Here is a 26705-nt window from a genome sequence, read left to right on the forward strand (position 1 = left end):
CCTCCCTCGGGCACGGGTGTGTGTGTTGTTCTTAGAGTAAGTTAGTTTAAGTAATGTGTAAGTCTAGGGACCGATGACCTCTGAAGTTTGGTCCCTTAGGATTTCATACACATGTGAACATTTGCAGAAATGGGCTTTTGTCTTCACCCGAATACGTCTACGGTAGCGGCGGACAGGCCAGTATATCCCTGTGCACTACCTACGGTACAGTGTCCTGGGCTCCGAGAAAATGTCAACACACTGCCTCCACGTACATGTGGCACTCCGCGCAAGCGTCACAAATTCGTGGCAGCAGGGGAAGCAAGCGGGCCGGGGGGGGGGGGGGGGGGCTCACAGTCAGCCCGGAAAGCTGCACCCCGCAGCCAGAGAGCCGCGAAGACGAGGCACGTTTCCTCGCCGAACCATTAGTGCGTGTTGTCACCGCTGCACAACGACGCGCATTCGGGGCGACAGACGCCGAAAGAGCGTTCTGGCTGGTACTGTACGCACAGTGTACAGCTGACCTGTCCCGCAAGTCTGACCCCCGAGACAACGAGACCATTACGGAGAGCTGTTTTCTCACAGCTTGCTGAGAAGCTGCCCACGGAATCGCCGTGACGTGTGCTGCATCACTGAAGAAAGCTGCACAAATATCGGCGCAGATCTCGAGAAACACTCGGAAAGATGCAAAGGTTGGAAACTCAGTATTCAGAAATGCTTGTGCAGTTCATAAAACGTGAAAACGTACTATCCTATGACTGCGATGTCAACGAGTGACAAGTGGAACGGGCTATTTCGTACAAGCACTCGGTTGTGACGTCTGTTGATATGGAAGCACATAGGCTCAGTAAGAAGGTAATGCAAGCTACATTAGCACATTAGCGGGAAGCCGGGAGAACGCAGTCAATTGTAGAAAGCGATCGCACGCGCCTTCCCTTACGACGTTGCCGGAGCGTGTGCGACCCATAACGAGCAGGAGGTTATTTGGTATAAGGTCCGCCTGTTGCGCAAAACACTGTTTTTTCACGTTACCCAAACACGTTTCGGCACCTCTGAGCCTTCACCAGAGGGTTTTCCTCATTCAAATCTGTGAAATACGAACATATTTTAAATAATAATTACTCTACGAAAATTAGGCCTAAAACAGTTTTTGCTTTATTCGTTATCGTGTACTGGTAGTTCGTCACGTGCAAGCATACGACGTCGGTGTGAGTTAACACGCGTAATTTTGTCGTGTCAATATATTTCGCACATACAGCTGCTACTACTTACATTTTGCTGCGGCACGTCCTTTTTCTTTTGCGTTCTCACGAGTTATTGAGACCCACACACAAATACTATTTTGCAGACTTTTATTTGTGACGAACACTTTTTCATTTCGCCGAAAGACAGTGTAGACGTTGTTATTGTGTATCCCACATTAATAGCAAATATATGCTCGAAATACCTCGATACGACAAAATCACGTTTAAACTTGATATAATGTGTTAACTCGCCAACTAAATTCGCATTAACATCGTTTAGTTCCAGATGACAAGCTACACGATAATGTACAAATGGTACCGCATAGCTGTATAATGTGAAATGAAAGTAACGTCAAAAACAAGCAAAAAGTGTTCCTAATTTTCGTACAGTAGTAACCACTGATAATATGCTCATATTTCACACATTTGAATAAAGACCCACTAATGATGGCACAGAGGTGCTGACACGTGTATACGTGTGGGTGTGTAGTAGAGCTGGCTGGGTTGCATAAAATACTATACGTCAGGTGAAGTAGGACTCGATAAAGAACAGTGTTTTGCATAACAGGATGACCTTATGTCCAATAATTCTATCTGCTAACACGGCAAATACAAGAGCAACCAGTCCAAATGACAAGCGAGAGATATTGAATTTGTACAAGGAATGGCAACACGAAAAATCACAACCGTGTCCGACTCACGCAAGAGCGTCACAGAGCTGAACTGGCAGGTCCCAGGAAGACCTGCTTACGGAGCTTCGAGACGCAGCGTCAAGTGGAAAATAGCGCAGCGTCCTACAAATCGCTCCGTAGACGAGAGGAACTAGTCAGAGCGCGCAGTCCTCCTTGGCAGGCAGTCCAGACATTTTCTAGCGCTCGTTCTCGGCCGACTGTGCACGGATACGTCGGTCTGTCTGCAAACCGAAAGGCGAACAGCGCGCTGGCCGCTGCCGGAAAAACGCAACAGCAGCGGCGTACGGTCATTTACGTTCATTCTCTTCGTGTTCGTTTCTTTCGTGTGTTACAGCAGAATGACGTGACTAACGCCTTCGTTCGACGTCAACGTGCGATAATCATCCACAGACGGCAGGTGGCAGGGTATACAGGGTGTTAACAAAAAGGTACGGCCAAACGTTCAGGAAACATTCCTCACACACAAATAAGGAAAAGATGTTATGTGGACATGTGTCCGGAAACGCTTAGTTTCCATGTTAGAGCTCATTTTAGTTTCGTCAGTGTGTACTGTTCTTCCTCGATTCACCGCCAGTTGGCCCAATTGAAGGAAGGTAATGTTGACTTCGGTGCTTGTGTTGACATGCGACTCATTGCTCTACAGTACTAGCATCAAGCACATCAGTACGTAGCATCAACAGGTTAGTGTTCATCACGAACGTGGTTTTGCAGTCAGTGCAATGTTTACAAATGCGTAGTTGGCAGATGCCCATTTGATGTATGGATTAGCACGGGGCAATAGCCGTGGCGCGGTACGTTTGTATCGAGACAGATTTCCAGAACGAAGGTGTCCCGACAGGAAGACGTTCGAAGCAATTGATCGGCGTCTTAGGGAGCACGGAACATTCCAGCCTATGACTCGCGACTGGGGAAGACCTAGAACGACGAGGACACCTGCAATGGACGAGGCAATTCTTGGTGCAGTTGACGATAACCCTAATGTCAGCGTCAGAGAAGTTGCAGCTGTAGAAGGTAACGTTGACCACATCAGTGTATGGAGAGTGCTACGGGAGAACCAGTTGTTTCCCTACCATGTACAGCGTGTGCAGGCACTATCGGCAGCTGATTGGCCTCCAAGGGTACACTTCTGGGAATGGTTCCTCCAACAATGTGTCAAGCCTCATTTCAGTGCAAATGTTCTCTTTGCGGATCAGGCTTCATTCCAACGTGATCAAATTGTAAATTTTCACAATCAACATGTGTGGGGTGACGAGAATCCGCACGCAATTGTGCAATCACGTCATCAACACAGATTTTATGTGAACGTTTGGGCAGGCATTGTTGGTGATGTCTTGATTGGGCCCCATGTTCTTCCACCTACGCTCAATGGAGCACGTTATCGTGATTTCATACGGGATACTCTACCTGTGCTGCTAGAACATGTGCCTTTACAAGTGCGACACAACATGTGGTTCATGCACGATGGAGTTTCTGCACATTTCAGTCGAAGCGTTCGTACGCTTCTCAACAACAGATTCGGTGACCGACGGATTGGTAGAGGCGGACCAATTCCATGGCCCCCACGCTCTCCTGACCTCAACCCTCTTGACTTTCGTTTATGGGGGCATTTGAAATCTCTTGTCTACGCAACCTCGGTACCAAATGTAGAGACTCTTCGTGCTCGTATTGTGGACGGCTGTGATACAATACGCCATTCTCCATGGCTGCATCAGCGCATCAGGGATTCCATCCGACGAAGGGTGGATGCATGTATCCTCGCTAACGGAGGACATTTTGAACATATCCTGTAACAAAGTGTTTGAAGTCAGGCTGGTACGTTCTGTTGGTGTGTGTTTCCATTCCATGATTAATGTGATTTGAAGAGAAGTAATGAAATGAGCTCTAACATGGAAATTAAGCGTTTGCGGACACATGTCCACATAACATATTTTCTTTCTTTGTGTGTGAGGAATGTTTCCTGAAAGTTTGGCCGTACCTTTTGGTAACACCCTGTATAAAGCGTGTCGTGGGGACGCGGCTAGCGGTGCAGTCGCTGCCGTAATGCAGAAATGATGCGGTGTACCTGACGTCCAAAAGTCACCATCATTGGCTTTCTAGCGAACACTCGATAAATTTCTGAAACGGCCAAGTTTGTCAAGTGTTGGCGTGCCGCCATGGTTAAAGTACACCGTGCAGGGCAAAACGGCTCTATCCGAGGCGACTGCGACGTGACAGACGTGCAACTGCTGACCAGCTGACCCGAAGGACTACCGACACTGTTTCCTCGGCGACCTTTCGGCGAACGTCGCTGCACTTGAGCCTCCACAACAGGTGCCTCGTTCGTAAACCCAACCTGACTGCTGCCGCAGCTGGGCGGCAGGTGACCCTGTCAAATGAATCGCGTTTTACGCTACATCGTTCAGACGGCCGTCGGTGTGTATTGCCCCGCAACAATCGTCGTAAGGGTCTGGCACAAGGGAGACAGCGTTACGGTGTGGGGAATGTTTTCGTGGCATTATCCGGTCGATATCGTCATTCTGGAATGCACAGCGGATCGACACAAGTACTCATGTGGCACTGGCAGCCACGTGCACCCCTGCACGAACTTTGTCGTTCTCTCGGCACGAGCTCGCAGCGAACGCGCGCGGTTCGAAGAGCAGGCGGTCGAGTCTACGGTACTCCCCCGGCCAATTAACTGCAGGTGCACGTGGGTGGGGCCCCCCGACAGCAGCGCAGTCGGCACACGTCTTCACATCCCTGTCGGCATGTCGCGCGCTGCATGGGGTGGCTACTCGGGCTTCTCACGAGTCGTCGCATTAATGTGACTGTACCGCGTGATTACTACTTCTGTAGTTTGCGCTGTGTGAAGCCGTGTACTGGAAAACAAATGCCCTTGGCGCGTGTCTGCGCTCTGCGTCGCCATCGATTCAAAATGCGCGCTGCGGATTTGTAGGTGCTCCCGTGGCCGACGGACCGTGGGCCCGCCTGCAGACGGGAGTCAACATCACTCTAGTCGTCTGGTAGCGTGGCAGGCTGCATCGCCGTGCTGCTCAGTTTTCACGTTCGGTGCAAGACTTTTTCGTTGAAGTACTCTCCTACCCTCAGAGGTAATTTACTTTCACTGGAACTGCCTCGTACCTCCGGCCGTCGGCTGCTGGCACAGTGTTCGGCTTGGTCGCCGCCAGGCTCGGCTCGCTCTTCCCCCTCGGCCGCTATCTTTAGGGCTGTTGCCCGCCTGGTTTTGTAAATCACGACACGCCGCACACACCACGTGTCTGACGGAGCGAACATTTGGATGTAACGCGCTGTGTATACAGCCCCTCGAGACGGGGTTTCGCGTTTTGTTAGCGCTAGCCGTGTATAAACAGCCGGCGCCGAGATCTATTCGTGGCAGCAGTCTCGGTCTCGGTGACAGCAGCGAGCCGCACCCGCTCCAGTCGCTCGCACGTCACTCCGGTTTTCGGAACCGTTCCGAGACCAGTCGCCGACGTCACAGTGCAGTCCGAGGGCTGCCACAGGCAGTTGGTACAGGGCGTGCGAGTTAATTCTTTCGCACTCTACAGTGGACCGGCCGTCGAGAAAAAACCAAATGAACCTGCGGAGCGGCGGTGTCCGCACGCTGGTTCTGTACGCGCTTCACGGAGTCGGGTTCATTATGCATCTTGTTACGTTGCACGGCATCTTGTACATTTTGACTTGTAAAACTCTGCCCTCTGGCGGTTCCCCTGTCGCTCCCGCTAGCAATTTGCGTCTTCTTAATACTCGTAAAATGTAAGCCGGTTTGGCGGCTGCGCATCAGGGCATGAATATATTTTGAGTTCTCACTTTGTATCGCATTTTAGCTGTCACATAGAAAAATATTTTACCAATGTTTCCTACAAAATATTTTAGTTGCGCACTGTAACGTGTTTCACAGTCGAGCGGCCCCATGACGGTACTTGGTACCGTAGACACTATTCCTTAGACAAAACAGTAGACTAAACCAAATAAATGTTTATTCTGTTGTGCTTGTCCCGAATACGTGGAACAGTGGCGTCTGCACACACACACACACACACACACACACACACACACACACACACACCGTGCGGTCGGCTTATACACAGTCAAGTTCGTTCGAAATAAAAGCAGAATATTGAGAAACAACGTTATTCCTAAAACCCAATCAGTCACGAACACCTTGTGCGATAGATGACTTGACTCACACCAGATGAACAGAATTTTGTCGTGGGACAAAATCTAAAAAATAGACTTAACCTTGTCTTTCCGTGTACTCTTCAGACGCAAACTGCATAGTCCAAACTTTCAGCTGAATCTGTCCGAGGTGCGTTTCTACGGTGATAATGGAAAACCTCCCAGTCTCTATCAACAGCGCGCACGACGACAGAAATGTCTGTAGCGAACGGCGCAAATTGTGTAAAACTGTGAATGACGATGTGCGACAGCCTCGAAGAGGTTCCGATTCTCTGTGTCGGATGTTCACTTCTGCGATGATAATCGTAAACGTGACGGAGCATCGCATCCTCTGCAAACTTATCTATGCCGGTATTCAGGTTATCCGTACAACGTTTTCGCCTAGGGCTTTAAAGTTTCGATGTTGCTTCAGATTTATTTTCTTTCTCGGACGTTCCCTCGGCAATCTTCAGAACAGCGTTTTCGGTTGTACCGAAAGCTGCGGCAGTCCGTCGATTACACCGGTAACGGAGAGCGACGGCTGCCCGTGGAGTGCTTCACTCTCGCGCCACAGCGTCCACGTAACGTGCAGACCGTCTGCAATCTCCTGCCGGAGAAAACGTCCTCCAACTTTTCCACTCACAACTTTCCACCAACTTCCTACAGACGTTGTTCAGTAGCACACAGGAAATAACAGTAACTACGAGTCAAACAAATACTCTTACAGCCGGGAAAAAGGAACACAAACAGAGTCGTGCGGTGCAAAAGTCTCACGGGACAGCGAGCCCACTGGAAGTGAAGCATAGTGCAGGCGGGAGGGGTAGTGAGGTGGTGCGCTGGGGTGGAGTGAAGTTGTGTGGTTTGCCGCGCGGGCCTGTGCTTCTCGCGTGGCCTTTAGCCCCCGCTAATCACGTCGCAGCTGTCAGCGCTGCTAAGTAACGCCGAACAGACGACAGCAGAGAGACGACAGAGCCGCGAAACCCCGTGCCAGCTGTGTTACTTCTACAACGTCACAGTGTTTCTAGTCTGTGCGCTGAAACGTGGTTGTCCGAGGTTTTCTAAGCACTTCCCCGCGACGTGCTCGGCGACTTTTCTCCTAACGATGGCCGCTTACGACTAAGTGTTCATTATCTGGCATTTTCATTTAATCGGATCGATTATTCCACAAATCGTTACGTTATGTATTTTTGGGTCTAAACTGAATACCCCAAAAACTATTTTTTTATTAAAAAAAGCGATGCTACCACACTTTTTATGATGAACAACACATGCCCAATTTTATGAAATACATTACAACACTGGTTAACAGAATTGAAGGGGGGAAGCTATTTCCGATAACATGTACTACAGCATTTTGCACCGTATTTTTGTACAGTATTTTGTACCCTAATTACAGTATGTAATTTTTAAAACTTTTGAAGGTGAAACGAATTCCGAAATCTCTTTGTAGCCTGCACGTATGTTATTTATCAAAGTTAAAATTACTTTTGTTGCCGGCCGCGGAGGCCGAGCGGTTCTAGCCGCTTCGCGACTGCAACGGTCGCAGGTTCGAATCCTGCTTCGGGCATGGGTGTGTGTGTTGTCCTTAGGTTTAAGTAGTACTAAGTCTAGGGGACTGATGACCTTAGATGTTAAGTCCCATAGTGCTCAGAGCCGTTTTTGTTTTGTTTTTTTCAGAAAGCAAAGGATTTTGTAGGCAACATCTCGAAATTAACTCCTGTTTCATCGGCACTGTAAGTTTGGTCTTTAGTGTACCCTCGGGCGCAATCTTCAAACTCTGTTTCGAAAACATCAACTGCGTCTAGGACTGCAGACAACTTTTCTCCGGCCGGCCGCGGTGGTCTCGCGGTTCTAGGCGCGCAGTCCGGAACCGTGCGACTGCTACGGTCGCAGGTTCGAATCCTGCCTCGGGCATGGATGTGTGTGATGTCCTTAGGTTAGTTAGGTTTAAGTAGTTCTAAGTTCTAGGGGACTGATGACCACAGATGTTAAGTCCCATAGTGCTCAGAGCCACAACTTTTCTCCACATACATTCAGTTGCTGAATGTCGTATTTGTTTCTGAACCTGTGTACCCCCCCCCCCCCCACCCACCCCCTCTCCTCGCCCGAGCTTGGAAAAAAATATTTTCCTTCCTCAACTAATAACTCAGCTAACATTTTATCTTTCTCTTGCAGCAATGCGCCATTCAGATGCACGCCTTTTCTCGCTGTTGGTGAACCACAGATGAGAGCTTCGCCAACTTTTTCAAACTCGGACGTTTTCACTGTTCTTTATGAGCATTCTTCGTAGCTTCATAGTTTAGATTTCGACTTGACCCATTCTGAAACAGTAGGAACACGAATTCCGTAACTAGCCGCAACAGTTTCCTTTTTCAACTTCATTGATAACAGCTACTTTATGAGTGACAGTAGTCACAACCGGTTACGCTTAGACGCCATAGCACAAAAATCCGCACGCAACAGAAAGAAGCAAGTGGAACGCACTACTGCTAACAGAGTAGCCTTGTGCACGCTAGTGAGTCCGTGGATCGAGAAACAACTCATGCGTACTTGTCTCCCTACTCACCGCAGCCGAAACACACCCTAGCCAAGGATTAGTTCCGCGGTTTTTCCTTGTTTTGTTTTTTGGTATTGCGTTTTTCGGAAGACCCAGATCTCTGTTGACCCGCATTCGGATAACTGGGTTTTACTGTATGTATATAATCACCATTTTTTATTTTTTGCAGAAATATATACCTATTTAACATTTATTAGTAAACCTAAGGTCATCGTTTTTGACAGAGATACCGAGTGAATATGCTTGTGAAACCAAAATTTTTCAGTAACTGGCCCTAGGAAGACTCTCGGGCTCTCTCCTTGTACCAATCAGCAACTGCGATACAGACTACGACAGAAGGAACAAGGTTTCGTTACAGCCCATTCTAAGGGCGTTCATGTTCAGACACACTTGTAACGTCAACTATTTCTGAACTGACACACAGTACAGAATTATCTACGTCTCCTGGCATCGGCGTTTGCAATAAATCGCCGAAAATCCCGCGCGTCCACACGGTGGAGTTCCGGTCTACTGAATATTCGCGTCTTCCCGTCATCATTTGCGAATAATTTCGCCAGTCTTCGGGTTTGCCGTACAACTCACTAAGTAAATTAATACCTTACGTGAAAATACCGTCGCTTAAGGAGCAGTGGCTCCCTTCATTATTTAGATCGTTATTTCCGTCTCTGACGCTTTGTTAGCTTTTTTAAGCCTAGTTGCCAACACAGCCCGTAGCAGACTTCCTGCACGGTAAATTCGTGTCCTGATGTGAAGTATCCTTTGCGTGAGGGTATTCGGTCGCCGCAGTCGAGCTTTGCGGGGACGTGTCGCACGCACTGGCGTCTGCGCAGTCGCCTGTGGCTCCTGTCGCGTGGACTGCAACTGCTGGGGCTGGGGCGCTGACGTCGACACCAAATCTTTCCACTTTCCTTGTCGTAATACACAGAAAGTCACACTCACTAGGCTTTACTTAAAATAGAAGAACATAAGAAATTGAATATTAAGATAAGCGGTTGTTGCCAGAACGATCACGATTAATCGATTAACTGCGATTAATGGTCCATCGCTAATTTCTACGGATGCCTCCGGCAGTAGAGATCTGTCAGCGTCCCGCTACCCAGGTAACAAGGTGACAAGGCCCTCGGTTGCACGTGCTGCCAGTTAAACGCTGTTACCGTGGCCTCGGAGCTGTAAGTACTGTCGTAACTTACGTTCTGTAAATACAAGTGTTGCGTATGTGAACTCTTTTGCAGATAACCGCAGTTCCTCGCTATCTGCCTGTGACCCACTTATCCTGTAGTCGAAGGATACCTCGGTTTTACACCTCGTCAGGTCCACAATTTTGCACTTCCTAAGAGCTTTAAGAGCTACTGCAGTCGCCAGTGTTCGCACCAGGTTTTTCTCTATTCGTGGAGTACACGGATATTACTGCAACTTTTACCGGAAACAATTTACGCGCCAGTTACTGTACCGGCTGCGAAAAGTCCGAGATTGCCACTGATACTGTCCATTAAGCCTTTACGTATGACTAGGATTTATTTGGATCTGGTGAAAGGTCTTTGAATAACATTCTGTCACGGTAAGTCGTGGAGGGCTTAACGCACTGCCTTTTTCATAGACGAATGCGTTTTGATCAGTATCTCTCATGTGTGACAAGCTTTTTTTTCACACCTCGTGTGCAATTTTATACAGTTCTTCAGAACTTTCTTTACAGAAAAAGTGAATACCGTGGAGGGTCCCTCCCATAAGGAACAGTCATATCCTGTACATATGTACAGAGCACTTGGTGATAAATTATTTTTCTAAAACTGAGTCACGATCCTGTCCAGAGCTAAATATTTCGAGTTCATCCTCGAGATACACCACTTCTTCCTGTTTTTCTAGTTTACCGAGCATATATAACTTCCTACTTGCTATAATATAGTGCTCTGTTCTATGGTAATCGTTGTCGATTCAACTGCCTCCCTGTCAGAGATGGGGCTCGTGACGTGACAGCAATCAAAAACAATCTCGACTGCGCTTCAAAAACTTTTTTCATTCAGTATCACCTAGACGCGTTCTTAAGAAAACACTTCCCTATGAGACATCTAACCCGGTTGGCGTCTGGATCGAAATTTTCCTGGTACGCATGACGCAGAACCTTATAACAAACCGACGTGATGTGTAAACACTGAAATAACGTCTCGTATTCCCCGTGGGACTCTAGTAGGGTCGTAGCCGTACGAAATCGATTTGCTTTGGAAACACTCTTGCGACCCGTCGTAGAATATTGCTGAAGCGTATGAGGTCCACGTCGAATAGTAAATACTGAACGCCGCAGCAAAGGCGACAGGTCAGACGAGAGCGTCACACAAACCTCAGGCGCCCGCAGTTCCGCAAAAGTGCAGCTGCGTGTCGCCATCGTAGAGGCAGCGAAGAAGAGATTAGACCAAGTGCAGCGCGCACGTCGCCACTTAACCTGCCACTGGACACGCTCTAATACGACAGCTATACGCGTTCACGTTACTAGGTTTTTTTCGGGTCTATATTTTCTGTACTGACTGCATGTACGAAGCTTAACGAAGTTTGAGATGACTCATGTTGGCCATTTATGTAAAGAAATAAGTTTAGCATTTTTTTAATGTAAAACATCACATGCAGATTTTGTACGGTATTTATAAATGTAGGTTCACTTGTAACGAAAGTACAGTAACGCAGTAAAAAATGTTCTACACTGGAGAAACGTTGTAATATTTCGCGTATGGTCAATAGGGTAGTATAACATCTTTGAAACGACGACACGCTACAGTAGAGGGATGTGTCACTATGAGTAACATCCGATTACTTGACCCTTTAGATTTTTTATGAATTGATTAATCTCCAGAATGAGATTTCCGCTCTGCAGCGGAGTGTGCGCTGATATGAAACTTCCTGGCAGATTAAAACTGTGTGCCCAACCGAGACTCGAACTCGGGACCTTTGCCTTTCGCGAGCAAGTGCTCTACCAACTGAGCTACCGAAGCACGACTCACGCCCGGTACTCAAAGCTTTACTTCTGCCAGTACCTCGTCTCCTACCTTCCAAACTTTACTGAAGCAGCATAGAAGGCTCGCACTGGATAGAGCAGCTCGGAGAGCGTACGTAGAACACAGTTTACGACAGCTCGTGCGGTCGGTTTTGAGGTAAACGACAACAGTGAGAGTATAATAGAAATGAGTTTATACAGTAGCAACATCGTCTCGAGCCAGAACAACAATCGAATCGAAATCAGAAACGTAGCTCAGGCAGGGTGGAACGTCGAACCGTGGGAACGCGCACAGCAGAGGGCTCGCCGGACTGGGAGTAGCGGGGCCGCGGCAGCCGACGCGTCGCTCCTGCCGACATTCGGGCCAGGGGCGGAGCCGACGGCCAGGGCCACAATCTGCCTGGTAACACCCGATAGACAACTTTCGTTTCTCAGGGTGAGAACTAGTAGAATGAAGTGTGTGCCGCTCCACTCCGACGACTGGAATTTTCGGCACCCGAGTAGTGGCGATAGCTGACTACGTGTGGTTTCGCAGCAGCTCTCGCTGCTGCTCATCGGTGAGGCCTCTTTGAAAGGTCGGATTAATAAAAGGCACAGAAAAGAAACGAGCGACAGCGGCGCACTCGATAAGGGCAGCGCTCACCTTAGTCGAGGCGAGAGCAGGCGTGCGTCGCGTAGTACGGAAAGCGTACTTTCCGGTTCAAATGGCTCTGACCACTATGGGACTTAACATCTGTGGTCATCAGTCCCCTAGCACTTAGAATTACTTAAACCTAACTAACCTAAGGACATCACACACATCCGTGCCCGAGGCAGGATTCGAACTTGCGACCGTAGCGGTCCCGCGGTTCCAGACTGAAGCGTCTAGAACCGCACGGCCACACCGGCCGGCGTACTTTCCGGGAAGAGTCGGCAACGTATTACTCACTTCCAGACGTGTCGGGAAATGACCACGATGAGAAAATGGGAGTTTTATAGAGAGCCGTTGTTTGCAGGAAGCACACACCGTACGGTGCAGGCGCCACGCAGGCTGGATGGTGTACTCACGCTGCGCGGCCTGCTGCTGGGGCGTGACGTCGGCGGGCGTGAGCAGCCCGTCGTCCGAGCTGGAGGAGTAGCCGGCCGAGCCGAAGGAGGAGCCGGACAGCCGGTACTGCTGGCCCTGCTGCTGCTGCTGCTGCTGCGCCTGGTACTGGTCGGGCACCGCGGGCGGCGCCACCTTCTTCACCTGCGGCGCCGGCTTGGGCGGCCGGCTCATACCGCCCACTGCCAACACAACAACGTCGCCGCGTCACACGCCGCTCTGCCCCGCACAACAGCGCAAAAACTACAACGTGCACACAAAAATTATGTATTTCAGTGGTCAGAGCATATCAGCAACTTTCTATTCGTAATATGAGCCGTGGCATAGCCAGTGCATGTCTGTGTGTGTGTGTGTGTGTGTGTGTGTGTGAGCCCCCGCGCGCGACAGAAAGTGTAAACAATCCATCAAGTCCGCACTGTTGCACAGAACTGGTCTGCACCTGCAGATGGGCAACACAGTTAACAGACTTGCCAAGTGGGCTGCCGCCGCAGAGGCGACCTCTTCTGGCCGTACTCGCGTCACAAACGCTGCACAGACTCGACACCTGCAATGTGAGCGGAGACTGCTCTGTCCGCTGACGTCTGTCTCTACTCTGTATATCTCGCGAAACCCCAGAGCTGCCTGCGAATGACCCCGTACGGTGTATTCCGGAATTCCCCGTACGAACTTCTGAGACCTGTAGAGAGGAGTGAGAATGTAATATTTCGAAAACGAACCCAGAGGATATGAACTGTACGTTTACTACATCGACACAGTAAGTGGTGATATATTGCTGGGTCGGAGATCGGTATCCCGCTCTAATATACGAGGTGCTGTCCTCAGTGGCACAGCAGTGTAATCGAGGAAGAGTGTTTCCGTTTTTGGCGACCTGTAGGCTACTTTGCAAGGTTTAATTGTTGGTGCACATGCTGCTGCTTGAACGTAAAGGTACTGTGGCTTATGTTCTGACATATGTTTGTGGGAAGTAGTGAAACTACTATTCACGTAAAAAAACAAAAAAATTATGTATATCTAGTCGTAATGGAAGGATAGATTGGACACGGTGAATTGTGATTTCAATGCACTGAGGAGTATATCCGAATGTAAGTGGTGATAGATCCATTTGGAGAACACAGCTGCAAAATACGGCAATGCGAGTGTTCAGTTGGACCTGCTATAGTGTACAAACAGGATGGGCAATATGGCTGTAACAATACGTCCCCTCATCGGCACCCCTAAGTGTACCCTCACACGTTCCTTGTTCTATCGACAGTGATGTCGATTACAGTACACGAACTCACGTCGGTGATGTCTTTCCGAGCACTGCGTCTGTGGGTGCGGTATTCGTTATCGCATAGTACCGGATGCCCGTCCTTCGTAACACTTGTTTGAGAGAATCTTGGCAGGATGCAGCACCTTCCAGAAGCGCTGATTCGAAGACTATGTCGACAATTTCCTAAGGCTGAGGAGAATCGAGACATATAGCCAGGTGAGTGTAGGTAACCCATAACTTCTGTAGATATACCACAACTTTTTCGGGCATTGTACAGATAACTGCACTGTTTGTGTAAAATGTGTATATATTGTAGTGTAATGTTAGTGTGGCTTATTTCTTACACAACCAGAGAAAAAGAGTGTATGTCCTACCGTGATGGACACACAGATTCACCACAACGATAACCGTGGGGGTACGAAAGACATTTCTACGTGAAAAATTGTGTGTGCCACAGATACTGAGATTCATTCCAGAACCACCGCCGTCAATAGGAGACATTACACGTACATCGATCGGTGTCAGACTGAAGCAGCAATCGTAATATTTAATTGTTGTTACACTGGTAAATATGTTCCTCGCTCCCAATATTATTGTGAATCTTGTATGTATTTGATGATCTGTAGACAACTTTTGCGGGGTTTAACTGCCAGTGCAATATGGCGATGTGTACAACATAGTTTTTCCCAATGAAAGTGTCATCTGCAGAAAACAATGGCGGACAGTGCTCCCACACTGACAGCAGCAGCAGTTGTTGTTGTTGTTGTGGTCTTCAGTCCTGAGACTGGTTTGATGCAGCTCTCCATGCCACTCTATCCTGTGCAAGCTTTTTCATCTCCCAGTACCTACTGCAACCTACATCCTTCTGAATCTGCTTAGTGTATTCATCTCTTGGTCTCCCTCTACGATTTTTACCCTCCACGCTGCCCTCCAATACTAAATTGGTGATCCCTTGATGCCTCAGAACATGTCCTACCAACCGATCCCTTCTTCTGGTCAAGTTGTGCCACAAACTTCTCTTCTCCCCAATCCTATTCAATACTTCCTCATTAGTTATGTGATCTACCCATCTAATCTTCAGCATTCTTCTGTAGCACCACATTTCGAAAGCTTCTATTCTCTTCTTGTCCAAACTATTTATCGTCCATGTTTCACTTCCATACATGGCTACACTCCATACGAATACTTTCAGAAATGACTTCCTGACACTTAAATCAATACTGGATGTTAACAAATTTCTCTTCTTCAGAAACGCTTTCCTTGCCATAGCCAGCCTACATTTTATATCCTCTCTACTTCGACCATCATCAGTTATTTTGCTCCCCAAATAGCAAAACTCCTTTACTACTTTAAGTGTCTCATTTCCTAATCTAATTCCCTCAGCATCACCCGACTTAATTAGACTACATTCCATTATCCTTGTTTTGCTTTTGTTGATGTTCATCTTATATCCTCCTTTCAAGACACTGTCCATTCCATTCAACTGCTCTTCCAAGTCCTTTGCTGTCTCTGACAGAATTACAATGTCATCGGCGAACCTCAAGGTTTTTATTTCCTCTCCATGAATTTTAATACCTACTCCGAATTTTTCTTTTGTTTCCTTTACTGCTTGCTCAATATACAGATTGAACAACATCGGGGAGAGGCTACAACCCTGTCTTACTCCCTTCCCAACCACTGCTTCCCTTTCATGTCCCTCGACTCTTATAACTGCCACCTGGTTTCTGTACAAATTGTAAATAGTCTTTCGCTCCCTGTATTTTACCCCTGCCACCTTCAGAATTTGAAAGAGAGTATTCCAGTCAACATTGTCAAAAGCTTTCTCTAAGTCTACAAATGCTAGAAACGTAGGTTTGCCTTTCCTTAATCTTTCTTCTAAGATAAGTCGTAGGGTCAGTATTGCCTCACGTGTTCCAGTGTTTCTACGGAATCCAAACTGATCTTCCCCGAGGTTGGCTTCTACTAGTTTTTCCATTCGTTTGTAAAGAATTCGTGTTAGTATTTTGCAGCTGTGACTTATTAAGCTGATAGTTCGGTAATTTTCACATCTGTCAACACCTGCTTTCTTTGGGATTGGAATTATTATATTCTTCTTGAAGTCTGAGGGTATTTCGCCTGTTTCATACATCTTGCTCACCAGATGGTAGAGTTTTGTCAGGACTGGCTCTCCCACGGTTGTCAGTAGTTCCAATGGAATATTGTCTACTCCGGGGGCCTTGTCTCGACTCAGGTCTTTCAGTGCTCTGTCAAACTCTTCACGCAGTATCGTATCTCCCATTTCATCTTCATCTACATCCTCTTCCATTTCCATAATATTGTCCTCAAGTACATCGCCCTTGTATAGACCCTCTATATACTCCTTCCACCTTTCTGCTTTCCCTTCTTTGCTTAGAACTGGGTTTCCATCTGAGCTCTTGATATTCATACAAGTCGTTCTCTTATCTCCAAAGGTCTCTTTAATTTTCCTGTAGGCGGTATCTATCTTACCCCTAGTGAGATAGGCCTCTACATCCTTACATTTGTCCTCTAGCCATCCCTGCTTAGCCATTTTGCACTTCCTGTCGATCTCATTTTTGAGACGTTTGTATTCCTTTTTGCCTGTTTCACTTACTGCATTTTTATATTTTCTCCTTTCATCAATTAAATTCAATATTTCTTCTGTTACCCAAGGATTTCTAGTAGCCCTCGTCTTTTTACCTACTTGATCCTCTGCTGCCTTCACTACTTCATCCCTCAAAGCTACCCATTCTTCTTCTACTGTATTTATTTCCCCCATTCCTGTCAATTGCTCCCTTATGCTCTCCCTGAATCTCTGTACAACCTCTGGTTCTTTTAGTTTATCCAGGTCCCATCTCCTTAAATTCCCACCTTTTTGCAGTTTCTTCAGTTTTAATCTACAGGTCATAACCAATAGATTGTGGTCAGAGTCCACATCTGCCCCTGGAAATGTCTTACAATTTAAAACCTGGTTCCTAAATCTCTGTCTTACCATTATATAATCTATCTGATACCTTTTAGTATCTCCAGGGTTCTTCCATGTATACAACCTTCTTTCATGATTCTTGAACCAAGTGTTAGCTATGATTAAGTTATGCTCTGCGCAAAATTCTACCAGGCGGCTTCCTCTTTCATTTCTATCCCCCAATCCATATTCACCTACTATGTTTGCTTCTCTCCCTTTTCCTACACTCGAATTCCAGTCACCCATGACTATTAAATTTTCGTCTCCCTTCACAATCTGAATAATTTCTTTTATTTCATCATACATTTCTTCAATTTCTTCGTCATCTGCAGGGCAGTATTCCATCGATTTCACCGACCAATAGGACGCTGCAAATGGAAGAGAAACTACCGCATACAAGTGAAGAATATCGAATTAATTAATTTGCATAAATTTTTTATATCAAAGTGGTGTTAGTGGTACAAAAGTTTACGGGAGGGTGTGCGTAAGTGGGTGACATGGAGCAGAACAGGATGTTAAGTACAGAACACTACGTCAATTTTCATAATTTTTATGTAAAACGCAGTGAATAGTTTAAGGGGGTGGGTGACAAAGAAGAATGCGCGAGAAATGGATTTCAAAAGCGTGTAGAATTCGAAAAGTGTACCAGAAAATGGTGGGAGGACATAACTAATTACCTGATTTGGTATCACAGGCGGTACAATAGTTTAAGAAAATGGGGGTAACGTGGAAAACCACTTAATAGAACTATAGGTTAAGTGCCGACAAGGGGCCGAACATTAGGTTATGCAACATGTTTGCCCCATGTAATTACTTCTTACAAGACCGTTTCCAAACAGCAGAGAATGATGAGCAAGAGAAATTCAGCTCCCACAAACCGATTTTATAAACAATATATCTTTGAATTTCCTGTTATGAGATCATCACTCTGCACCGATTTCCATATATTCCGTACATAGCAATCGATTTCTGGACAAATTTTTTAACTAAATAAATAAACTATATTCCATTCACTGCCATAAACAAGCACATAGTATTGTATACAGTGTTTAAACAATATTCCACACACTGCAACCGAATTCCCTCCAAATGACCGATCGACTGAGTCTTTTCCCGCCAATTTCCGGGAGAGAGGGTGGGAGGAGAGGGGGTTTACCATAGGGGGAGACATTAAATAATTGATCAATTTCATTACGTAGTGAATCAAAGGGTGAGTGGGGCTATCCAATAACTCAGACCTGAAAGTGCACCTGTAGCCATGAGGTGAGAGGTTTCCTGATGGGGCATAGGAGCAATAAGTTGAGTGCTTCTCAATCAAAAGGAAGGATCCTTTTAGCAGAACAATAGGTTAAGGTCCTGTCAATGGGAGGATAACAATAGGTTAAGCACGTGTCAATCAAAATAGTCAATAGGTTTGGCCCTGAGTGCATACCTGCCCCTGATGTAGGCAACCCTAACTAACAAAATGGACTGGTGCCCCCTTGTCCCGGCACTGATGCTTGTACGGCTGTTAGATTGCAATTGGGAAGAAAACAGTAGGAAACATCCATTTATCAGATAAACACATTTGTTTGTATAACACATAAAGCATTACATGTTTACATTGTTCCAAAACAAAAAAGAGCCCAGCATACTATTAGTACAGAACAGTACTGATCCAGTAGAATGGCGTCTATATTTGGCGACGACAAACGTTATCACATACACTGCACCTACGAAGTGTGTTCTGGTGCACACTCTCCAGCCCACCCGGTGTCTCTTCAGTTTCCAGTGCAGTGGGCAGAACTCTTCTGTCAAACTTGGGTGAGATCGGCTGATCGTCTTACGTCCTACACGTCATCCTGTCTAGCCTACTGCGTGCAACTGTGCGACTCTTCTCTTTCCCCGAGCACACGTGGACGCATTGCGCATCTGATCTGAAACTGTCGCACAGTGGGAACGGCACGTTACCGGACACGGGTTCGTGTTCAATATACTATGTACTCACTTCGCTCTACAGGTCCTACAAGTTTGTAATGGGAACATCTTATATATTAAATGAATTAAGGGCTCCACGTTTCCCAAGTTTTTCGTGTACTCAATGTAAAAAAAGAACTGCACACTCAAAGTTTTACAGTATTTACACGAGAAAAAACAAACATTGTTTTATCTGATAAAAATATCACAGATGCACCATTTTCCGGCTAGAGGTCCACTGTTGTAAATGGGTAACTTTGCAGCAACATTTCAAAAAATCTAAATCAATGTTCATCACGCGGCAGTTTGGACGCCGTTGTCGAACGTGAATTGCGTCAGAGCCTCGGTGAACCCCAAGCGGGGAAGCGACGCACGTGTGACATTTTAGTGTCTCTTTGTATCTCATCTAAACACTCCGAGTTACTGCGTGCGCGGCTCTGTCCACACCGGGTGTGTGGCCGCCGGCGACACGGGGCAGCCGCTGCCCTTCTCTCACTCTGTCCTTGTGTACTCTGTTCAGAAGTTTACTGCCAATGTTAAGAATAATTTACCGTTTAGTTTTCCAGCGGACGCCCAAGTGCAAATAAGGCATAATGATCGATCGACGGATTTTTGTTTGGATTGGACGACATCTCGGTCATTACCACCACAACTATTCATCTACCGTGCCGGTATCGTTGGACAATATTACACGATTCAGACGTACAAGTGCAGGTGCACATCCAGCTGCTAAACAGTATATGAAGACTACGCGTTGTTTAAACACCTTATAAGAGTAAAAAAAAAAAAAAATCAAAATATATTCGCCATTTATGGCTGTGTATTAGTCTGAAACACCTAAAGACATAAAAGTATTCCAATTGTTGGTAATTGAGTAAGAGTCCACATAAGATGCAAACCTTTAAGAGTTATTGCACAGGTAGGAACAGGTGGTAGGCACATGCCGGCTCTCTTTTCTGTGTGTAATTCAATCAGCCGATACGTGGCGCACATAAGCCGACCATTATCTGTTGTAGTGGGGCGGCGGGTTTGGGCGAGGGGTCTCGCAGAGTTCCTTGATAGTCGAAGCTATTGGAGAACCGCGTTTACTGATCGCTTTACAACGCTACCTAGCTCGGGGAGCATTGGTTGTATGCGAAGACGTCGGTTCGGCTCTTGTCGCTAGTTTTCACGGAGCAGGGCTCGCAGCCGTGTAAGAGCACAGGGAATGACGTCGACTCTACGGAGCGCCTCTTCCTCGGTTTGGATATTGCTCGTTTCTGCCACATCTGAACTGATTCTAACAGTCCCATCCCGGCTCTGCGAAACACGATCGTCGTTTTGTTTCTTTGTCGCCCTCTCCTGTGTAACTCACGAACGATCGCAGGTACACAGAATCGTCCACCGCCTCCAGATGCTGTAAGCATCCTACAACGTGGATTTGTTCCACACCTCGGCGATTAACAACCACTTGCTTTTTTTTTAATTTCCTTCACGTTTATCTCTAGACCGAAGCATAAAAGGTGTGGAGAGCAGATCGCTAAACATCCGCTCACATTGCGAAATGAATGACCGCCGCCGTGTTACCGGGGCGCAGTGCACAGAGCGATGACCGGACAAGAAAGGACGCGGCACGTTTCCAACTAGCACCACCACCTAGTCGTATTCTCGCCGATCACTAACATATCGCTATGCTCAAAATGTGATTCTTCGACTCTTTTATGCTCGAGAGGTAGCGACGGATTTGTTTTTGCGGTACCTCAGTCATCGCCGAATGTGAATGGTGCTTCCTGAAAACGCTACAATTCAGAAAGACCCGGAGTGGATGGACGAAGTGGAGACTGGCAGTTGAGATGTAGGCGGTAACGTCCGTTATCGTTTGATTACACGACTGTCGAATAATTAGTGGAAAAAGTCACACGTGTTAAATACTTACCAGTAAGCGTACAGAGCGATTTGAAGTGGGACGATCGCATAAAATCGATGGCAGCGGGAGCAGGTATAGTGAATGGCAGGCGCTATAAGACAGCCGTCGTGGGCCACTGTACGGTATACTGTCAGAATTCAGAGCGTACGTTCCAATACTCTCCTCCCCGCTACCGACATCTCGCGACGAGTCCGGCGAGGTAAAACTGTAGAGGTGTGAGCCAGCACCGGGCATCTGAGGGCCGTTGCTTTCCACGATCGTACAAGAGTTAACGATCTGCTCGTCACGAATCGTCGACAGAATCAGCAAAAAGAACCGAAGACGTCGCATCATTCTTCACCGACGCAGTGCCAGCTATCGACAGTACGTAAAACAATTTTTTGACGGAGATAAATGTGGAAAAAACGTATCGTCGCTCCTACCACGGCACTTGCTGCCTGACGATTTCATTTTGTTCCCTAAACATACTGAGTTCGCGGCTACTTTGATCGACCCGTTAAGCTGACGAATGTTTCTAAAATCAATTTTTAAAGACCCTCCCACCATCAGAGCGGAGAAAATCTTACCTGTACGAACTTCCGTGTGTCTAATTTTTTCGATTGTCTTCCAAAGAGGTCGGATAATTAAAAACGTCCACTCGTGGCAGCACTGGCGGCAACTGCTCAGCACGCGCGCCTCACTGCAAACGCAGGCGGCGCGCACAAGACGCGACGGGCTCACACGCGTGGTCACGTCAACCCATAGAGAGCGCTCCATTCGGCGAGCTTTTCACACAGTGGTCAGCACAGGTCAAACAGCGTCGGATGCGCGGCGGCAAAGCACAACGGGCGCACCAGTCCGCCGTCCGATTCTGGAAGCGACGCTGGAAAGAGAGTGGGACAGAGTGTGTGGTAGGGGGGCAGCCGGCCTCTCCCACTCGGCGCCCGCGGACTGCCCTGTGTGACTCAGCTGCTTCCAGCAGGAGCTACTGGCCTCCGCGGAGGTCACTTCTGGTTCCGGAGAAACGTACAAACAGGCGACCCAAAACTGACAATACGTGTACATTTGCAGCATTCGTAGATCGAGAGAAAGCTTTTCCCGATGTTAACTGGAATAAAATCTTTGAAATTCTTGAAGCAGCAGAAATTAATCAGAGCGACAAGTTATCCGCAGCTGGTACAGAAACTTGCAAGGGCATCGAAGGGAAAGTCGTGAGACACGGTTGTAAACTACCCTCCCCCCTCCAGCCACATGTTACTAGGCGGCATTGATCAGTCAGTAAAGGAATGCAAATAATAAAAACAGTGAGTGATCCTTCAGTCTTTCACAGCTTTTGCAAGCAGGTAATTATTTGGTCTTTAGGCGATGTTTCTACAAATTCCCTAGTTGTCTTCGTCACGTGTCGAGCCCAGATTTCATCGTTCGCTATTCGGAGTCCAGTCAAGTTATCTTCAGTTGAAACTTCCGGGCTGAGAGGCCGTGGTCGATGTATAAAATCTCCACCAGACGTTTTGTCTCCATCTGCGGGAGACGTCTTCTGAGGTCGTCCGGTTACTGCCACTGAGGCTCCAGGCACTCTCGCATGTATAGAGCGCACCACCATTCGTCACGTGATGCCAACGGTATGCCTATCTTCGGAAGGCGTCATCATTCTCGATTAAGAGTAATCGATTGTCATTCTGCTGGCGCAACTTCGACATCCATATTTTGTCCAACTTTAAAACTTCCTCTTTTCTATTAAAATTGTTATGATGTTTGTGAATTCCTATTTAGTGAAGATGATAACCGAGTACGAACTGTCTCTTGACCGTCTACAATCGCCTGAAGCTGTAGCTGCTTTTGGAGAAAAAAGAATAGGCAATGCGTTTGGTGATCAGCTGAGAAATGAAATATCTCTACACCATCGAAAGGTAAGGCGGAACAGCGACACCCTTAAAAGGCTTATTAATGTTTGTGTTTTCTGGGAAAACGAGAGCTGACCTATCGCTGACATGATGGATCAACAACGTCTGTTAATCGAGAAAATTAATTACAGTTGTCGAACTAAACTGCAGAATGTGATCCTCGTTTGGTGGAGTACATAGAAATATCTCCTGTGTTTACAGGAATTTCTAATCGAATTGCAAATGATCTAATACAAGCTATAGGTTCAACTGTTTCATCACCTATAAAGCGGGAAATTGTGGGCGTTTGTTTTGTAGCCGTCGCAGCTGACGGCACCTCAGCAGTACTGGGACAACATATGTATTGGGTCACTCTGCATTGTTGCCAGATGTATTCAAATGGCGGCGATGACGTCATCCGAGATGGCATCGTGTAGACTTGGCAGCATCGCATGATGCCATCCGAGATGGTGGCCGTGACATCATTCAAGATGGCTGATTTTGGCGGGAAAGTGTCACATCCCCCCCTCACCCGGAAAAATGGCGCGAAGTTCAAATTTCCGACACAATAATGCACCACACCACGATTATCTCTACTAAGCAATGAAAATGGCTGGAAGAAAGGTCACTTGGGCTAACCTACGTCGCCCGACCGCCACATCCTCCTACGAACTGGCGCTAAGTTTGAATTCCAACAGAATAATGCACCACCACACAACAGTTATCTGTACTAAGCAAAGAAAATTCCTAGAAGATATCTCACTAACCTTCTCTAACCTAAGTTAACCGACCGCCACTTCATCCTACGAACTTGCGCCAAGTTTCAATTTTGGTGGGAAGATAGGTCACTCGGGGAAGATAGGTCACTCGGGGTTCGCTGCTGGTGCGAAAGAAAGGACACGTGTACGAACCTCAGTCGACTCGTCCACCTAAGGATTCGTCGGGAAAAAGGACTTGTCTCTATTATTTAACCAATTTCATGCAGGTGTGTTCGCTACTGTGTCTTGACTCCAAATGGCTTAGTTCAGTTCGTCGCCACAAGATGGCACTACCGTGACATCAGGTGATGACGAAAGTACCGTTATTCGAGATGGCTGAACACATTTTCTTCACCATGTGCTCTAGGACACACACAGCCACTGCTTGGTCCCAAGATCGTCTGTTCTCTCTCTGTCCCTCTCTCTCTCTCTCTCTCTCTCTCTCTCTCTCACGCGTTTATAACTGCATACGCGTCGCGTCAGCAGTCCGACAGCGCACGACCTCTGACGCCTCAGCCTCCAGCCTGCACCTTCTTACTCGTGCCGGAGATAGTCTTCTGTAAATATCCTAATTAAATTAACATCCATATCGCTCATCTAACGTATCAATTACCTAAGTACTTCATTCCATTCCAATTTTAATGTACCACCTCGATATTCAATGAACAGATGAGACATTTCACATTTTCCCACTAGGGGTGCAGTGTTCCTTCATGACTTAGCACACCCCACCCCTAGAATGCTGCTCTCCTATTGGCTACTCCAATAGTCACTTGACTCTACGTCATTGAACCTATATAAACCAAACCACAACCCAGCTGACCCTCACTCTGCTCCTATGCTCGGCGCAGTACGTGTGTGCGTGTCGTGGTCGTCAGTCTACTTTCGTTCAATATGAAGCGTACAGGCAGCTCCAACCAACAGCAGCGACAGTGCCAGTTGACTACTGCACGCTTTAAGTGGTTGCACTTGTTCTACAGAGATTTTCTTCCATACTCGAAATTATACCCGGCCTTTTTCATCTTTCTAGATGATATCTCACAAATGCTGGAAGAGCTTGATCAGCAGCTAGAGTTCGAGATGGCTCAAGCACAGCTCGAATGTAAGTACAATAGTAATAAAAACGTAGTTCTTAGATGAAATAATATATAATCGTTTTCCAACTATCTAGATTGAGCTTTCTTAGACACATTCTTTTCTTTTCCTTCTAGATGACGATCATTCCGCACATAGGGAGGGGGGGGGGGGGTGTGCACCGAGGACGGCGTGCGAGGCGGGGGCGAAAGGGCGGCCGATGCAGGGAGCTCCATCTGCCTGAGTGAGTGCGAGACCTGACTGAATGTGGCAATGAATTGCTGAAACCGTGGGGCCAGAGCGGAGAAGGCGAACAGTTTTGAACATGATCATTACAGCAAATAATTACCATTATTTAGTCTTATTATTATTAATATTTATTGCTGTTTTAAATCTACATCATTAAACTCATATTTTTCTTATTTATGTTACAGGCATATCACACGGCATATGCCATATACCTAGAGAGGTGGTTTCGGGGACAGGAATCCGGTACACACAGCCACAGAGACACGCTCCGCCGTGTGTAGCCCCCATCAGAGCAGCGTGAGGGACAGAAGAAGCCAGACCCTCTGGCGACCACGGGCAATGCAGTCGGCAGGAGAGGAACAACAGCACGACCGACAGTCTGCCACCCCACCGGCCAGTAGCGGGGGCATCGCACCCCAGGGGCCGACGCCGCAGCCAGGTCGATCCAGTCAGCAATCACCGCCTCCACCACCCCCACCGCCAACGCAAGGTTCGTGTGCCTACCCGCATACCCCTCCCTCCAGATGACGCACCATCGCCAGCCCCATCTTCGACCGGCTGGACCCCTAGTTGTAGTGCCAATAGTAATAGTGATTATCCTGTAGCTAGTGGTACAGCTCTCCCCTGTCCTATTCATACTGAATTGGATCAGAATGACCTCCCTAGAATACTCAGCAGTTGCTAGGGCTTTTCAGGGCGCATCTCTTTCACCAGGATTGAGAATCCGGGAGGGAGGTACCGCGACCCTGTCCAGTTTTTAGAGGCGTGCCTCCCTGTCTTGGAGACTGACCTCTTCAAAGTCCTAGATTTAACGCCATTAACTGCAGTACAATATTATGCTGCGAATTGAGTCACCCCCCCCCCCCCCCAAAACATCAAAGTGACGCAGAGACAACGAGTCTGCACTATATATGGGGTGATAATCAGGTTATTTCTCGGAGCACATCCATTGCTGAGTGGTATCGAGAAACCACCTCGAGTGCTATTATAGCCCGATTTTCCGAGATGGAAGTACGCGGGTCCGCTAAAGCGCTCAGCTGTATACCACACCTCGATATCCATATACGTGTCTATGATCCAATAAATGTAGGGTCCAGTTATATTAAACACCCTAAGGATATTGAGAACAAGCGGGCATGCATTGATGTCCAAAATAGAAAAGATCAAGCTTGCTTTGCATGGTCAGTCCTAGCTTATAAGAGAAATTACAATTACAAAGATAATCCTAGATGTCCAGGCAGTTACAAAGTCAGTGATGTTAAGACATATTAAAACTTTGACGGTATAGAGTCCCCCGTCAAGATCCAGGACATAGCTAAATTTGAGGTGCAGAATACCGGAATATCGGTTCACATTTATGGCCTGGAGAAGAAGACCATGCTGCTCTTCTCTGAAGGTGATAATTGTCACTATGTCTGGATCAGAGATAAGTCCCATCTCCTTTGTTCCCAGTTAAGTAACAAGCGATGTAAACAGCACATTTGTTTAAGGTGTCATCTGAAGAGTTGTACATCTATTAGATTGTGCTTCCAAGGACCCGGTACATGTCATGTGTTGTGTATGCCGACTTTGAATGCCTGCTGGCCCAAATCACTCGTTGTGAAGGGAATCCCTTAGCTTCACATACGGCTTTCACACAAAAACACGTACCTTATGCGGCAGCATTCCAACTTGTATGTGCATATGATTCTAAACTTAACCGCTAACAGTGTTATGTAGGGGACGATCCTGCAGTTTGGCTCCTCACTGAGCTTGAAAAACTTTCATGGCAAGTTCATCGGCTCTACAGCACCAACATTCCCATGACCAAATCAAAGGAAGATGACGAATTGTATGAAAAGGCGGTTAATTGTCATATTTGCGGGCTATCCTTAGAGACAAAAGCGGAAACTCCTAGTAGAGACCACTGTCATCGTAAGGGTAAGTTCCACAGTGCAGCTCACAACGCATGCAATTTGAAGTACCAGTTACCTAGACACATGATGATAAAAAGAG

At 47.1% G+C, this 26705-nt stretch overlaps 1 protein-coding gene across 6 annotated transcripts in view; it reads right to left on the reverse strand.

Annotated features, from left to right (window-relative positions):
* Window positions 1-26705, reverse strand: part of LOC124777979 (caskin-2) — a 1020751-nt gene that overhangs the window by 68589 nt on the left and 925457 nt on the right. For all 6 annotated transcript variants that reach the window (XM_047253543.1, XM_047253546.1, XM_047253541.1 and 3 more), the window contains one exon: window positions 12655-12873. In XM_047253543.1, coding sequence (XP_047109499.1) covers window positions 12655-12873 — 219 coding nt within the window. The remainder of the gene's footprint in view (window positions 1-12654; window positions 12874-26705) is intronic.

The sequence above is a fragment of the Schistocerca piceifrons genome, chromosome 2 (assembly GCF_021461385.2).
Source record: "Schistocerca piceifrons isolate TAMUIC-IGC-003096 chromosome 2, iqSchPice1.1, whole genome shotgun sequence".
NCBI lineage: Eukaryota > Metazoa > Arthropoda > Insecta > Orthoptera > Acrididae > Schistocerca > Schistocerca piceifrons.